General features: G+C 26.2%; 1 protein-coding gene across 1 annotated transcript; it reads left to right on the top strand.

Annotated features, from left to right (window-relative positions):
* The first annotated feature begins 13,609 nt into the window (after positions 1 to 13,609).
* Positions 13,610 to 18,365, top strand: LOC124926021 (cytochrome P450 90A1). Its single transcript, XM_047466176.1, has 8 exons — positions 13,610 to 14,165; positions 14,393 to 14,542; positions 14,629 to 14,889; positions 17,335 to 17,427; positions 17,511 to 17,589; positions 17,663 to 17,769; positions 17,861 to 17,994; positions 18,072 to 18,365. The coding sequence occupies exons 1-8, from the start codon at positions 13,650 to 13,652 to the stop codon at positions 18,157 to 18,159; spliced, it is 1,428 nt and encodes a 475-aa protein (XP_047322132.1). The 5' UTR covers positions 13,610 to 13,649; the 3' UTR covers positions 18,160 to 18,365.
* Positions 18,366 to 18,666: the final 301 nt, after the last annotated feature.

Here is an 18,666-nt window from a genome sequence, read left to right as displayed (position 1 = left end):
CTTATTCTCTTTGAAATTCTCCCATTATCCTTCCTCAATTAATTATGACATACCTGATATAATTTCAATATTTTAATAAAATTTGAATATAAATTTGTGTAATACACTAGCTAGCTACAAGGGTTCCAAATAAAAGCGGATTGTCTCCCAATTCAACCACCCTAAATCTAACTGAATTTACAATCAATCAATATAATTTTGTTGCTTACTTGATTTTTTTTTATGTGTTTTGTTAGCTCAGAAAATTATTATTTTTTAAAATTTTAAAAATTAGCATAACCTTAAAGTCATAATATTTGATCTCTTAGTTATGGACTTTTGTCGTTTAAGTTATCTTAGCGATTTAACACAGTTAATTTCTATAGGCTTAAATCAAATAGATATAGAGTTGGTAATTTGATGTGTATATATTTTTATATATAAAAAAAAAACTAAAATCATTCATTATCACTTAGGATGATAATTATAAATTTTCCTACTATTTTCAATTGAAATTGTATTATTTGAGACGATTTGTTTTCGATTTGCCTATATCGGAGATATATTTGTCACTAATAAAAACAAATAAATATATAATAGTATTTCTATATTTCTTTATCCTTCATATTTTATAAAAAAAAATATTTTTTCATAATAATGTATTTTTTTAGTGTAAAACTTTAAAATGACCATACAATATAACTTTCAAACTCATTTAAAACATTTTAAGTGAGAATTAAATCAGTAATATTTGGTCTCGTAGCTTATCACTTAAACTACTCTAATGAGTTATAATAATGTTAATTTTTAATATATTAAAAGATAATTTTATTTTATAAATAATTTTTATAATATAATATAAATAGTGTTCCACAATAATTCCAAAAGCCGAACTAGTAAAAAGAATCTCAAAATAAAACGAGCGAGAAGACTCGATAACTCCCCATTGTTAGCTCTTTCAGAAAAGTGTGGGCATAACGATGAAAAACCATACTTAAACCTTTCTTCTCTATTGCAACGGTAAACTTAGTATTGTTAAGTTCAAAGTTATTAGTATTGTAATTAGACCATAACGCAATAATATATTTAAAATGGTCCTAAACCCTTTAACAATGGTTTTTAATTAGACATGAAAGGAATTTTACTAAATTAAAATAATTTTATCCTCCTCTCTTCTTAACACGTTTAGACTAGCTATCTTTAATGACGATCATATTAAACTTTCAGACTTAATTAATTAGAATAATTTTACATTATTTTCGTTTTAAGTCTTTTTTGTTTTGTAAGTACTTAAGAGCATCAAACATAATTTAAGTTATTTAATAAATATTTTAAAAGTTTCTGTACATATATTTTTTAAAAATACCCAATAATATGGATAAGAATGTAGAGGTGGGTACTAACATGAAAGGTACCCGACCCTCCTCAAGGTCCTATACTCCTATTATTATTGTCGTAGGCTAGTCGATTGAAAACTCCCTTCTAACCTCTCTTTATTTTTTTATATTTTTTTTCTCTATCTTGTCGGTGCATCATGTGTTATATTATATATCAAAATGTTTATGCAAAATAAATAGAAATTTCAATAGAAATGAAGAACTAAGCTAACACAGATCCAATAAATGTGAGTATATATATAGGATGAGATTGAATTCTTCTTTGAAGGTGGAGATAAAAAGGAGTTAAACTAGAATAGAACATGACATATACCAAACCAAACTAGACATTGGCTCGTGTTATGAATAGTACATTAGACTAATTTCAATGATTACATATTTTACCCTAGCTTGAGATGGAAGAAGAATTGAAGGGAGTGGTACCACTCTTTCAAATCGCCAAATATGGTGGCTCCCATTAATATACACTACTCTTCAATATTTTTTTTAAAGGATCATGACCCACAACAAATTGGGCACCCCCAGCCTCTCAACATACAAATTATTAGTGCAATACACTTGATCACATGTTTCCACTTTTTCACTTCTTTTGTCGTCGTTGATGATTTGTAACGTCAGTTAAAATTATCATGTTTGTCGATCCCTGAATTGAATTTAACTTTTACCGTTAATGGCACCAAAATACTATTTTATAGAGGAGGATGTTCCTAAAAATGGAAATAGGGTTGCCACTTGGCATGTGTATGAGTTCATCATGTACTGATATCAAACTCTTGTCGATCGATCCATTTGTGTTTAGATCATGTTAATATTTGTACCATGTAGCTCGGGTAAGGCCTTCAAAATTTGGAACCTACTACTGTGGCTCCGTAATATTGTAATATTAAAGAATAATAAAAAAAATACTATTTAAAAAAGAACAAATTTCATAGGCGGTCCTCTAATTACTCTGATTGCTCACTTTTAGCCCTTAAATTAATTTTTTAAAGCAAATCCCTCTTCAACTTTTAGAGAGGTCATTAATGGCCTCCCGTCAACTTTTTGATTAAACATAACGGTTTAAGCTTAAAATATTATTTCTTATATATTATCTTTAATCTTATTTTTTATATTTATATATATAATTATTAAATCGCTTATATATAATATTTTATATTATCATTAAATTTTATATTTATTTAATCATTAAATCCCTTATATATATATATATTATTTATTTTTATCTCTGTATATTTATATCCATAAAATAAAATTTAAAAATAATTTATATGTATTATCTTTAATTATTAATTATATATAAATTTATATAATTTATATAATATATATTTAAAAAATAATAATTTGAAAGTTAAAAGTAATGATAATCTTCCAACTATTCAATCATTTTAACTCTAAAATTATTTTTGAAAATATATTATATATAAATTAATTAAAGAAAATATATATAAATTATTTTAAACTTTATTTTATATAGATAAAAATAAATAATATATATTATTTATATATTATATAAAAAGTTTAATAATTATATAAATATAAAATTTAATAATTATATATGTAAATATATAAAAAAAAAAAATAAAGATAATATATTAAAAAAAATATTTGAAGTTTACATTGTTATGTTTAACTAAAAAGTTGACGGAATGATCATTGGTAGCCTTTCTAAAAGTTGGAGTGGCGATTTGTGTCAAAAATTATTTTGAAGCTAAAAGTGAACGATTAGAGTAATTAAAGGGCCCCAAAAGTAATTTGCCCTTTAAAAAACAGTAAAAAAAAACACCGTAAAATTATTAAAAAAAAAGCACATTTCTTAAACAAAATAAAGGGAATAATTAAACAATTTTTTAGACCATGATTTAATTCGTAACATTACATTCAATGTAGTTACCTCCACCTCAATATATTTTTATTATATTCAAACATATATATGATATACAATCTTAAATTGAGATTATTTTTACTTCTTATAAAAAAGAAGAAGAAACAAAAATGAGAAAGATTGGAGACGTTTATATAACTAGGTAGAAGGACTTAATCAAGGCTTAAGAATGTTTATATATATTGTAATTTATGACATAAAATAAATTAAAGGTGTGACAATCACAAATCAATTATATTTATTTATTTTATTTTATTAAAAACATCTTAAATTAAAATAAGGGTCATTATTAAAAGTATCTTTAGCTTTTTAAAATTCTAGAAAAAAAATAAAATTAATGATAAAACACTTATTATATGTCATGAAAATTCAAAGATTGTGATGAATTAGTATGAATATGTGTGATAGTCAACCATTATGTTATTGATTATGTGAGGATGGATTAAGATGGATGATGATTGAAATTTCAATTTTTCTCATAGGGTCATTTAATAGACTTTGTTTTTTCATTTAATTATTTTATTTTATAATTGAATTGATTTTAATTATATAGTTGACTTCTTTTTTATTTATCCTTTTACTTAATTTATTAATTAAAATAATAAATAATATATATATATATATATTAAATATATATATTTTTATTTTATTTCTATATATTAATATTTATTTTATTAAAAAATCATCAATTATTTAAAATAATTACCTATCATTATTATTTTTAAAGTTTATTTAAATAACCAAAATTCTAATAAACCATTAGAAAATCTGGCTACAGTGTACATATACAATTATGACTAGCATGGTCAATTTATGTATTAACACATGGTCATTTTAATATATATTTCCTAATATTTGAGCACATTCACTTCAATTATTAACTTCAACTATTATATATCCTTAATTTTTATTTTAAAAATTAAAAAATAAATATTTCATTCAAATTTTGAAGAAAAAAATAAATACCAAAAAGTAAAATTGGGATTTTTTTATTAGAGTTAATTGAAATTTTGGACTTTGTTTTTCGAACTTCACAATTTGGAGCTCATTATAGTTAAAGATATACAAAAACGAGTTAACGAATTTCAACGAAAGAGTTTTGATTAACAAATTTCAAAGATTCTCAAATAATTGGTAAAAAACTATTAATATATTAAAATTTGATAGTTAAATTAGTGACATTGATTTTTTATTTATATATATATATATAAATATTACGTAAATAATAAATTAGCGTGTATAAAACCGTTAAGAAGTTTATAACTTTAACGGGAAGAAAAATTACCGAAGGTTTTGGTATATCAAAAATATCGATCTACAACAAAATATTAAAAATATCGATTTTTTGGCACACCGAAAAAATGATCAGGTATATATCGATACTAAAACTATCTATACGGTAAAAATATAAATTTTTAAATTTTTGATATTTTGGTATATAGTCAAATAATTTTATAAATTAAATATATATATATATATATATATATATATATATATATATATTACTTATATAAAAATAATTTGTTTTTTATTTTTATTTTAAGAATTATATTCACGTAGAACTTTCCAGTAAAATTAAACATTTATCAACAAATTAACCAACTTGTTATCTAAATAGATTTGAGACTCAAACTTTAAAATATATTATTTTTCTCTAATTTAGGAGATTTATTTTTTTCTCTAAAATTATTTGATTTAAATTTAATTATATAACTTAATTTTTGAAAATTAAATTAAAATATAATTAAATTTTAATATTATTCAGTATAAAAAGTATAATACCGATACTAAACCGAAATCGCAGTATACCGTCAATATTTTGTATTTACGGTATGTTATTGTATCATGTCGAGATTTTAGTATATCGAAATAACATAATACCAAAATAAATGTATGTTTTTTTCCTATACTAAAATTCTCGATAAAATATACGGATTGATAAAAATTACGGTATATCATACTCAGGGGCGGAGCCACCCATGGGCTAGGGTGGGCTCCAGCCCCACCTAAATTAAAATGCTAAAAGAATATTTTTTATATATATGTTTGACAAATGAGTCTTAGCCTAGCTGGCTATGTTATTTAAATGTGAATATGAGGTCGTGATCAAACCCTGGCCTCATCTTTGGGATAATAATAATAGTGTTTTATATTTTTTAATTTTAAAAAATTTATAAGAAAAAATATAAATTAATATTAATAAACAAGTTAAAATAAAGAATTTGATATCTTTACTCAAGAATTTAACAAATCTCCTAGAATTAATGTTGATGTAGGTTCTCTTAAACTTGATTCAACATTACGTGTTCCGATATGAAAATATCCTTTTAATCAAATGGATGAAATTAGACGAGCTTATATCAAGATGGGGTCATATCAACCTATTAAGGATGAGTATCCGCCGACCAAATTTGAAAATCAAAATCGACGGTTTCAAAGTCATTGGTTTAAAAAATTTACTTGGTTAGAATACTTTCCTTTGAAAGATGCTGCTTTTTCTTTCCCATGTTTCTTGTTTTAACATAAACAACCCCAAAACCTACATTTACAATAGATGGATTCAAATATTGAAAGCGAGTTAATGATGATGATAGATGCTCTTTTGTTATGCATATAGGATATAATATTTCACCACATAATAGGGCAGTTGAATATCTTAATAATCTAATGAATATCCTTGTCATATTGACAAAGTACTAAATGCACAGTTTTCAGACGAAAAACAAAATAACAGATTACGGTTTACAGCAACTATTGAAAGTACTCGGTGGCTCACTTTGCAAACGTGTGCATTGAGAGGGCATGACGAGTTTCCATCTTCTAATAATCGTGAAAATTTTATTGAAAAAAAAGCCGAACATAGAAAGTTAAATCTGAGATGCAAGTTGGAGTCAGCCCCAGGTAATTTTTCATCCTGGCTCCGCCCCTGATCATACTCACCCATACAGTGGCGGATCTATGTTAGGGAGTTCACCCCATATATATATTATTTATTTTTACCGTAAAAATGTTACATTACCATTATTTTCTTTTTTTTCAATTTAATTCTTTAATTTTTAGAGAAGGGAGCAAAACATATGTTTTTATTTTATTAAAGTTCATCCTATTTTTTTTAAACCTATAACTCTAGATTTCTAGATTTGTTCATGGATTCACCCTAAATTTAACATAAGAAAGCCCCATATCGTTTGAAAAAATATGTCTAAAATCTCAAATAAATTCCAAAAAAAGTCTCAATTTGACAATCCAGTTAAAAAGTATAATAAAAATAATTGCATTGGCCTCCATCAATGTTAGGTTAGTTTTTCTTAAACGAGAGTAACAATAATTCAATTTGATGTAACAATAGGTAAAAATAATTGAAAGTTAAAAAAATTGGATGTCACAACTTCTATTATCATTAAAAATGTGTTGATTAAGGTTAAGAATAATGATATAAAATGTTGAACTAATTATTATTATTATAAAATAATAATAATAAATTTTTTTTTATTATGTTAGAACAATCTTTTTTAGTTAAGATCCCAGTTAAATTTAACATATATATATTTAGTAAGAATCAAATTTAAAATTATATTAGACATTTTTTTAATTCAGCTATTTTGAGTGGGTTAAATACTGTTCTATTAACTCCAAAAAAAAATTAATAAAAAAATAAACTCACATTATTATATGTTAATCATACTTATAGAATGTGATTATTTGATTGTGAATTATTTGGCTTATATACTAATAATGCTTAATTTGAATTTGTTTTTATTTGTCAGGGTCGAGAGCTATGTTATTTGGATATATATGTGAGAGTAAATGAATACTTGAGTCGGATTGTGAATTGATTCGTCCATAAACTTGAAACGGTTAAAAATTAAATTTAAAATGTTATATAAATGTTTCAAACTTATAGTCTAACAAAATAAGTACAACCTAAGTGTGATTGGGGTGTGATTTTCCGAGTGATAATAAGCTATTAACAAATGAGAGTGGTTAAAAAATACAAATTAATCATTTGATTGACCAAAGTGTGACATCACGAGGTTAAATGTCGATTAAGATTTGTGGTGTATTTTTCTAGAGTTAAGAGATGTGTGAAAGTATGATTGAGACGTGGTTTGTCAAGGGATAAGAGATGAATAACAAATGATCGTGATGTAACAAGATTAAATGTCGATTGAAATTGATGTTTAGTTTGTTGAAAGATAAGAGGCGTGTGAAACTTTGATTGAGATTTGTGATTACGTTTAGAAATGTGGTTGAGATTGATGGTTAGTTTACCGAGGGATAAAAAGCGTGTGAAATATGATAAATATACATATGAAAAAATGTGAGTTACAAGATTTCGACTAATTAACTGTTTTGAAAGAAATATTAAATACAATATATATATATATATATATATATATATATATATACTAAATTATAAAATTATTTCAATAGTCTCAATTGGTTTAGCGATTAAGGTGTTCTAATTTAATGTTTAAGAAAGTCAAATCCCCAAAACTGTAAATTTAAAAGTGAGTATTATAAATATTTGAGAGATCGATGTTAAAAATTGCATTCTTGATTATAATATATGGTGGCACAACTTTTAAACATTTGAGGCATATGTAAAAGTGTGAATCACAAGATGGTGGTCAATTGATGGGTTAGTGGTAGGTTTAACGATATATAAGAGGTGTGTGATCAATTTATATTGGTATTGGTTGTTGATTTATTAAAATAGGGTAAAAGTTGTCGTCTAAGATTATTGAGTTGTTTGTCGAAGATAAAAAAAAACATATATTTTTAAATAATAAATTCTTACTTAAAACATGGAAGTTGAGGAAACAAACTTAACTCAAATAGTTTATTTTTTTAAAGAATTGATTGATTTAGGGTTTTATAAAGAGGTTTTAAAATTTTATTAAGTATTTTAAAAATAATTCTCTATATATAGTATTTATTATTAAATTACTTATTTTATTAATTAAAATATTATTACTCTACTTTAATTCAATTTTAAATTGAAATATAATTTTTAAAAAATGAACTCATTTTTTGTGTAACAAGAATATTTAAATAATAAAAAAATAACAAGATCAAACAAGCACTTAAAAAAAATGGGAAGAGAGACAAAGGTAACCTAAATACTTCTTCACATATATTTATGAATTTTGTATTGTTTTCTTTATATATATATTTACTTCATATTTATCTGATTTATGGGAGATCGATTTGACGTACTATTTATTAAATATTTTTTTTTTGTTTAACTATTTGATTTGATTTATTTAGAGGTGTTCAAATGGTTGATTAATCAATTTACCATCTTCTCATCCATCTTAATAAGATAAGATAAGGACGGAGGTAAAGTCTAAAAGTAGCTCGATCATAGATAAGACATTTATTTTGTTTAAGGAATCGGATTAACAAGACAGAAAAAAGATTATTAATGGAATTTCTTGTTGGCTCGATATGAAATATTTTAATTATTTTTTTATAATTTATATAAACTATAATTAAAATTTTAAAATAATCTATATAAATTATAATATAAAATTTAAAAATAACTAATATATAGATTATTATATATTATAATATATTAATATTTCAAAAATAAAAAAAATTCTATAATTATATATTATTTGTTTACCCCGTTAAACCGATAGAAAAATAATTTAACCGAAAATCAAACATTTAACCGTTAAACAGAATCGTTAGAATCAGTTAATCTTTCGATACAATGTAAAATGAAACTGGTAATCTAATTGTCTAATACCTACATTTAATACCTAATATGACTAACAAATGTTATCATAGAATGGTTGGAGCCTAGACTAAAATGTTTTATTAATGTTAATAAATTACTCTTGAATCATTATAAAATTACCAAACAAATAAGATCAGGTTTATAATTCATAATATTATGAAATCACTTATATTTTTAAATATATTGTTGAAGAACTTTTAAAATATATTTTTTTTCTACATTAAATATATACGAGAGGAAAGAGATTTTCAGCGAGAATTTTTTAGCGACGAAATTTTAATTTTCTTTCCCAAAAACGTGCACATTCTTATATTCAACAAGAATCGTATCGGAATTAAGATTTTCGGCACGTTTAGCACGTTCAGCACAATCGGCACGGTCGGCACGTTCGACACAATCAACACGTTTGCGCGATTCGGTTGATTTGGTAGTTTGTTACGGTAAACGTGGTCGGAATAAAGATCGTCGACACTTCTGACACGTTAGGCACGATCGACACGGCCAATCAAGTCTTGCACGTTCGACATATCGAGGAAAAACTATCTAGAGTTATAAGTTGCGAAATCAAGAAACATCGGTTAGAGTTTGAACAATGTCGTCGTTCAAGATTGTTGTTCTAACTTTAATCCCCTATTATGAAGTCTCATTAGAATATGGGTAAAAGAAAAAACAACAAGGCAAAAGAAGTACGTGACTTTATTCTTAAAGGAATAAGAGAAACGCCAAAAAATGAAATTAACAAAATAGTTGAAGAATTAAATAATGAAAAAGTGGAGTAAAACACCAAAGACTCAAATATTGTTGCTGAAAAGCCTTTGGAAAATAATGCAGGGATCAAAGAGTTTGGATGATAAGATATAATGAAAGAGCCAATTTATTTAGAAAAAAAACAAATCACCAAACTTCTAATGTACGCTAAGAAATGATAGATTATTCTTATAAAGGAGAAAATATAAAAACACAATAGTTCACCTTAACATTCACTATTTTCAGGATTAGAATTTACTCAAGAATGATGAATATGAAATAATAATAAAATGATATGTTACAATAATGAGCTAGGGAGTTAATGAAGACTCCTAAATCGAAGACTTATACTATCAGAAATAATTCTACATAGAAAATCAATGGAGTTTGAAAGAACAACATTGGAAAAAAGGCTAAAAATCATGCAAACAAAGTAAAAATCTACTTGGGTAATTTACAGACAAAAGTGAAGACACTGAATTCTCATATTGTAGTAGAAGAAAATTATGTTAAGAATGAGAAAATGTAGCTGTGGGAAATTAAATAGGAAAGAATATATTTTCATTTCTAGTCACCAAAGATGCACTAATTAAGCGATGGGAGAAAAATCGGCTAGAGAATTTTTTTGTAAATGTACATTATCTCTACTTTATAAAATTCAAAAAGTGATCAAATTTGGATAAAATTCTGAAAAATGGACATACATATGTTGGATCCAACTACATGAAGTTGGAAAGATGATCTAAAGATTTGAACATATTGAACAAACCTAAGGATACAACTCAGATATGGTTCAAACTTTAAAATATCTCTACACACATGTATAATGTAGAAGCTCTTAGTCATTTTATAGGTTTATTGGGTAAACCATTATATATGGACTCAATTAGTGAAAGAGGAGAATATCTTTTTTTACTAGAATTAACATTGAGGTGCATACTCGAATCACGTTGCAAGATAAAATGATAGCGACCGACAAGAAAGTAAAATTATTGCAATACTGCAATAATTTCCAACATACCAGTACGAAATGTGCTCAAGCTAAAGAAGAAGAGTAGAGAATACTGAAAGGTCATGGAGAAAAAAAGCATGAAAAAAAACAGAGGAGTCTAACATCAAATAGAAAAATGTGGAGGAAGAGCAAAAATTGAAGTCAAGAAGGACTCTAAAAAGGAAGAAAGAAATATGATTGAAGGGATGAGGGTAGATGAGACTCTAATTAAGAAAATGATAAATGTTGTAATGAAACAAAAGTTGAGAAAGAAAAAGAAAGTTAATTTTCAAACAAGTTAATCTGTAGTAGAGGAAACTAAAGAGAAAAATAATCAGACTAATCAAACTGGAGGAAACAATGTTTGATGCTGAAGAAAACAAATGCAAGAATCCTGAAATTCAAGTAGATGACAAACAAATATAAGAACCTTGATGTCCTGAAAAGAACCTATTTTCTTTTCAGATTAGCACGAGTTCGTAAAAAAAAAATTACACAATGAGAATAAGCAAGTTTCGTCATCTTCTTTAACTCAACCTCTTTACATCGCAAAAGATATGAAGGAAATGGAAGAAAAACCTTATGACGCAACAAGTTTATATGAAAATAAATACCTCGATTGAGGTAGTTAGGATCTGTTTTTTATTGTAATATTTTGTTTGTAATCTATGTTGTTTGTTTTTGTGAATGTTACTAATCAATTTCTTTAAAATCTTTTGATTGTATAATTTAATCATAGTTTTTTCTAACTTTGATATTGAACTCCCACTTTTAAGATTTTTTATGAAATTATATTAACTGTTTTTTTTTAAAAAAATATATTATATATTTAATAATAATGAAAATAAAATATAATTAAAATGATTATTTCATCTTTTTAAAAATGTTAAAATCTTGTCTTGAAATAACCGAATATATATATATTTAAATCCACCAGAATACAATGTTCATTTCGAGTATGTGCTTAGCACATTTTCCTTAAAACATTTTCCTTGTGCTAGAGTTTATCGCGGATGGCTGTCTCTTAGGGTACAACGAACCGAGTAGTGATTCAGCACTAGAATTACTACGCAGCGAACTTGACAAATTACCTGAATCGATCATCGAGTTTCAACGAAAATATGACGAGTCAAAAACTAAAAAACACTCGACTAAGTGAAAAACTCGAAGAACACTCGACCGAGTGAAAACTCGAAAAACACTCGACCGAGTGAAGAACTCGAAAATACTCGATCGGATGAAGAACTCAAAATAACACTGAAGAAAACAAAGAAAAAACCTTTCAAATTCTAGAGATAATGAAACGAGTGAAAATATGATATATTTTTAGAATTATAGATGGAAATTAAACCATCACAATAATTCATCCAACAACCGTCATTCTTAGACTCTTGACATATTAATACTTTTAGCATTCGATTTTATCCACTAACATTAAATTTCACCAAAAATTCAGATTTAAATTTATTATGAATTTATACTTAATAGTATTTGGATCTTATCCATTGTATTCGATATTATCCCCTAGCATTAAATTTGTTTATATTTATTTGGATTAGATTGTCTAAATTTTGATTTTCATTTAATTAATGAATTAATTTTTTTTTCTGAAATATTATATATATATATATATATATAACATATAAATAATCTGACTAGTTATTTAAACAATTAAACCTGTAGATTATACAAATGTATCTAACACGATTATTTTATTTATATAGAAATCTCTAAAGTTTTTTTTTTATTAAGATCAATAGGTTCCTAGATTCTCCATAAAATTAATTTGTATTATTGTCATTTTCAATGATGATTAGATGTTTATAATTTAGTCTTATTATATGTTTAACATTTTCTATCATCCAAAATCTTAGTGATTTTTTTAAATATTATTCATTTAAAAACTCAATAACATCTCTATCCAATCAATCATAAATTGATATAATTTTTTAAAGTGACATAATTCATTTCCTTTTTTTTACTCAGTAATTGTTTTAATTTAAAGTATAAAGATAATGCTCCCATATACTTAATTTATCCATATTCCTTTAAAATCATTTAATGAGTACTCAAATTTATTTAATAGATTAGTCAAATAAGTAAAATCTCATTAAAACCTACTTTTTTCAACTTTATATTCTTTCTATTTTCATTTTTTTTTTCTTTCACAATCCTTTTCTTTTCCCTCTTATTAATTATCTTAGATTATCTTCACGCATCCCCCATAATCTTGTAAAGGTTAGCAAAATATGAAACATTTACTTAATTTATAAATAAAAAATACTTTAAATACATTTTACTTCATTTTAAGTATTATATTTATATATTGTTTTGACCTTGTAATCCCCTAAAAAAAATATTACAAAATTTAACATTTAATATTTCTTCCACTAATCTAACCAACTTCTCTTGTAAGATATAGAGATAGTACTAATTAACATAATTGGCTAAGTTAGTAATGTTTATAGTCTATTTAAATCACTGTATTATTTAAATCATATATATATATTACAAATAATTTATTAAAGACATATATGATCTTTTAGTAATAAAAAAATCAAACTTCTAGATCAATATTATCTTATATATCATATTAATGACTGTAAAATAAAGTGATGGTAATATATATCTTATCTTTTTACCAATATGATAAAATATTTTAAATTAATTATTGAAATAAATTAAATAGTATTTAATAATCACTATAAATTATCACTCGTCACTGTAAAGAGAATAGACGACTGGTAAAATTAGAGGAGAGAGAAAGGAAGGAAGGAAAAATGGCTACCCGACATTAATGTCGTTTCCCACCGTTCTAGATTTTGTTGCAGATACCCACCCGTGTGCAAGCCATTAATGTTCTGTGTTTTCTTTTTATTCATCTTCTCTCACTAGACTGACGACGCCATGGATTACACAACTCTGTTTTTCTCTGTTTTTCCTCTCCTATTTTTCTTCATCATCATCATCCACTCCAGCCGGAGAAACAAGAACCCGCCGGGTTGGACCGGATTCCCACTAATCGGAGAAACCCTCCAATTAATCGCTGCTTACAAGACTGATAACCCGGAACCCTTCATCGATAAACGGGTTACCAGGTTCGGTCCAATCTTCACGACTCATGTGTTTGGAGAAGAGACCGTTTTCTCGACCGATCCGGAGACAAACCAGTATATATTACAGAATGAAGGGCGGTTTTTTGAAGCGAGTTATCCCGGTTCGATCGCCAACCTACTTGGAAAACACTCTCTTGTGTTGATGAAAGGAAACCTTCATAAGAGAATGCATTCTCTTACAATGAGTTTTGCTAATTCCCCTATTTTGAGGAATCATTTGCTGTTAGATATAGACCGGCTCGTTCGTCTTCGACTCGATTCTTGGACCGAAGGACGGGTAATTCTACTCATGGAAGAAGCCAAGCAGGTATTATAAAAATTGTTGCATGCAATCGAACCGGTATATACCACCGGTCCGGTTTATTTACTTTTTAGTCATCAATTAATTAAATTAATTAAGATGCATGATTATCCAAAACTGCAAATTGATATATAGGTATTAATTAATTATGAGAAAGATTGTGTTTTTTTGGTTTTTTTTTATTAAAATGAATGATTTGAAAAAAAGTGTTGTAATTAATGAATGAATTGCAGATAACATTTGAGTTGACAATGAAGCAATTGTTGAGTTATGATCCATGCGAATGGACAGAAGGATTGAGGAAAGAGTATATGCTTGTCATTGAAGGCTTCTTTTCCATTCCTATTCCTTTCATTTTCTCTACATACCGAAGAGCTATCCAAGTAATTAATTTAATTAATTTAGTATATATAGTTAAAGATGGATGATGCATGTGTGTTAATTTGGAATTTGGGTATTTGAATAATAGGCAAGAAGGAAGGTGGGGGAGGCATTAACTCCTGTTGTGAGAGAGAGGAGGAGAGAGATGACCGGAGGAGGAGGAGGGAAGAAGGATATGTTGGCGGCGCTGTTCGCCGAGGAAGGAACCGGCGGCGGGGGATTTTCCGACGAGGAAATAGTTGATTATATGTTGGCTTTATTAGTCGCCGGTTATGAGACCACGTCCACTCTTATGACTCTTGCCGTTAAGTTTCTCACTGAGACTCCTCTTGCCTTGTCCCAACTCAAGGTAACTTTGATTAATTCCATTTTCTCATTTATTTTTAACTTTTTAAATTAAATAATTATATAAAGATTAACACCCTTATGCCCATGCTACTTGTTAACAAAAGACAAGCTTGATTCATGGACAATGCCCCATAGGTAGAGGAGGATGCATGGTGGGACCAAATGACTTCAATTTTAATTTCTAACTTCTTAATTAAAACATATCACTTCTCAAATATTCACCCAATTTTAAAACCATTATTCTATTACACAATATGATAAGCAATTAGAAAATTATTTATGATAAAAATGGAAGATAAATATATCAAATAGTATTCCATAACATAACTTAGTTATACATATATTTATAAATTTATAGATAATTTCTTTTGCTTAAGCTTAACCTGTTTCAATTTTTTAAATTTTTTTGTCAAAAAAAAAATCATCTAAATTTTAAAACCCATATAACAAATATGCTTCAAATATTTTGTTTATGTCTCTATTTCTGTGGGAAATTTAATATAATTTGTACGTTGTTAGGAATAGTGTAGTTAGTTTGAAATTATATTTGAAGTAAATGATTTTGATTGGATTCAGACCCTATTTTTTTATATAAATATTAATAGATTTTAAGTTATATCTTAAAAGATAGAACTTTCAACTATATTTGTTGAGTTAATGACAAAATTGTTCAACTTAGTAAAAATACAAACTTAGTTTGATTAGTCTGTTTGGTAACAGACCCAAATGAATTTTATATCTGTATATAAAAAATCATAAGTAAAAATATGAAAAAATAATTATTTTGATCAGCTAGTGAATAAGTAAGTTTGATAGGGTCAAAAGTAGAGTGTGGAACATTGGGGAAAGTACGAACTAGGAACTGTAAAAGTCAAAGTAGGTAAAATATATATATATATATAAATATAAATAATATTAATATTATTATTATTATAAAACATTCTCTTCTTACAAGAAACAAGACAAAATCAATCTTCCTTCTTACTGCCACCATGCACGCTTCCTTTTTCAGAGCTGCTGAAACTTTGCCGGTTCAATAAATTACCCTTTTTACCCCCTTGATCTACCCTGCCTGCTTGCTTGACTAGCTTTATACATTTACGGTCTTGTTCGGTGTATGTTATATTAACTATTCAAAAATTGATTATAGAAGACTTTCATTTTTTTTGGTAAAATAAATTAATGAACGAAGTGATGTGATAAAAAATTGTGAAATTAAATTATGTTTGATTTAACCATTTGAAGCGTTTTGAGTTTAAGCGAGAGGCGTCATGTAGGTTTTATGCTAGTTCTTCTTTATTCAAAAAAAATATTTTATGAATTAAGTGATTAAATTAAAGATTACGAAATTAAATGATAGTTTGATTTAACCATTTAGAAGCTTTTTTAGTTTAAATGGGATATGATTTTGAGAATGTCTTGCTAAATTTTTTTATTCAAAAAAATATATTTTATTATTTTATTTATTGAATTAAGTGATACGATGAAAGATTGTTAAATTAAATGATGTTTGATTGACTTATTTTAAATAACAATTGATCCTATAATTTGTGTTATATTATATTTTAATCAATGAAATAAAATTATTTTAGTTAAGATAATTAAAAAGTATATATAACAAAATTAATGAAAATCTATAAAAATATATATATATATATATATATATATATATATCAAACGAGCTTGGATTATTTTAAATTTATTGGATAAAGTTTGATGCGTCATTTCATGGGGTTTAATATTTTTGTTTTAAATATTGGATATTTAATTTCTTTTAATATTATTTAATTAAAATAATTTCATTTTCATACAAATTCAAAAGGCTCCAAGGGTATTTCTGTCATTTCCATTGCACAAAATTTCCTTGTGAGAATAATAGGTATTGGTTAGACCGCCGGTTCAAAGAATATCCTCGTTGGAACTGTGTTCAATGTTTTCATGGTTCTGATTTCGAGGTTATAACAGCGGACGTTTCAGAAATGCGTCACTACCCTAAGCTGGTGGAACCTACCATATCATAGACTAGCTAGGCACATATTAATTAATTAGTTGCTAGCCGCAGGCAGTATTTATTTCTCCTTCCTTCCTTTAGGCAACACAGTAGTTACTTCAGATAAAAAAAAACTTTAATAATTTAATCAATATATGATTAGATTAAATAATAAAAATAAATTATTTGAAATTAATCCTAAAATGTTGAAACAAATTCTGACCCATCATGAAATTGGTTAAATTAAAATTAAAAAAAATGGGATTGATGTGACATGACAAAATACTCCCATAATGCTTTGCATGTGAAGATTGATTTGAAGTACTGTTGCCATAATAATTCTAAGCATTTATTATATATATTTTTATTTTTAATTTTCATAAAACATTTGCTATAATTTAAAATAATTAATTTCATTTTTTTTAATTATATATATATATATGGTTGTGGATGCAGGAAGAACATGAAGCAATCAAGTCAAGGAAGAACGGTGGTGATTCACAAGCTCTAGAATGGGATGATTACAAATCCATGCCCTTCACTCAATGTGTATGTTTTAATTTTAATCTAATTTTTTAATTGAAAATATATCCGGTTTAATATTATTACGATTTATTTATTTATTTATAAAGGTGGTCGACGAGACTTTGCGAGTTGCCAATATTATTAGCGGTGTTTTCAGGCGAACAACTGTTGATGTCAATTTGGGAGGTACTAAGATTTTCGCTAATAAATATGATTAATTTGATTTTAATTTGATTTTAATTAAAATGAAAATAATTAGGTTACACAATCCCAAAAGGAAGGAAGGTGTTTGCTTCATTTAGGGCAGTACATTTGGACCATCAACATTTCAAGGATGCACGAACTTTCAATCCATGGAGATGGCAGGTTTGTAAATATTTCATTTATAGCTAATTAAATCGATAATTATAGCTTTACTAATAAACTATCGAGTCTTATAACGAATTAATTTGAACAGAATATGACTTCGGGAGAGATGAATTTGGGCAACAAATATGCGCCTTTTGGAGGAGGGCCGAGAAGGTGCCCGGGGGCTGAGCTTGGCCGGGCAGCTCTCTCGGTTTTCCTTCATTACCTTGTTACTCAATTCAGGTATAATTAAATAATTAACATATAGTTTGATCGATAGTTTAATTAACTAATTTTGATAATATGTTGTAAATGTATAGTTGGGTTGCTGCTGAGGAAGACAAGTTAGTGTTCTTCCCAACTACCAGGACGCAAAAACGTTACCCTATTATCGTTCGACGATTATAGTTAGAATCTTCGATCTAATAATTTGAAAAGAGGATTCAAATAAAGTTAAAATCAACTTGGATTTATAATGCCATAATAATTAAGCTTAGAGCTAGCTAGCTATAATATGTTTGTGTATGAATCTATCTTCATGCATAAATTAATACTGTTATGAAACATTTTATTACTAGTTCATTCAATTTTTGTTGCCTAACAAAAATAACAATTGCTCTTCTATATAATATAAGATTGGGAAAATGTCAAATTAATAGAATAGACCAAGAGCTTATTTGATGTTTGATTATTTGTAGATTTTTAATGAGTATTATTTAGAGCTTAGTAGGATTGAGGTTATTGTTATATAACCTATGTTATTTGAAAATAAGGATATGTGATTTTGAGGAGATATAAAATATATATATTTTTTAAAGAGATCAAAAAGTTATTAATATATAATGATAAAATGAAAAATAATAATTTAAAATAGATGATATTTTAGTGTTTTGTATTTAATGAATTAAGTGACTT

Source organism: Impatiens glandulifera, chromosome 2, assembly GCF_907164915.1.
Source record: "Impatiens glandulifera chromosome 2, dImpGla2.1, whole genome shotgun sequence".
NCBI lineage: Eukaryota > Viridiplantae > Streptophyta > Magnoliopsida > Ericales > Balsaminaceae > Impatiens > Impatiens glandulifera.
The sequence above is the reverse complement of the archived record's forward strand: the minus strand, read 5'-3'. Positions and strand labels throughout refer to the sequence as shown.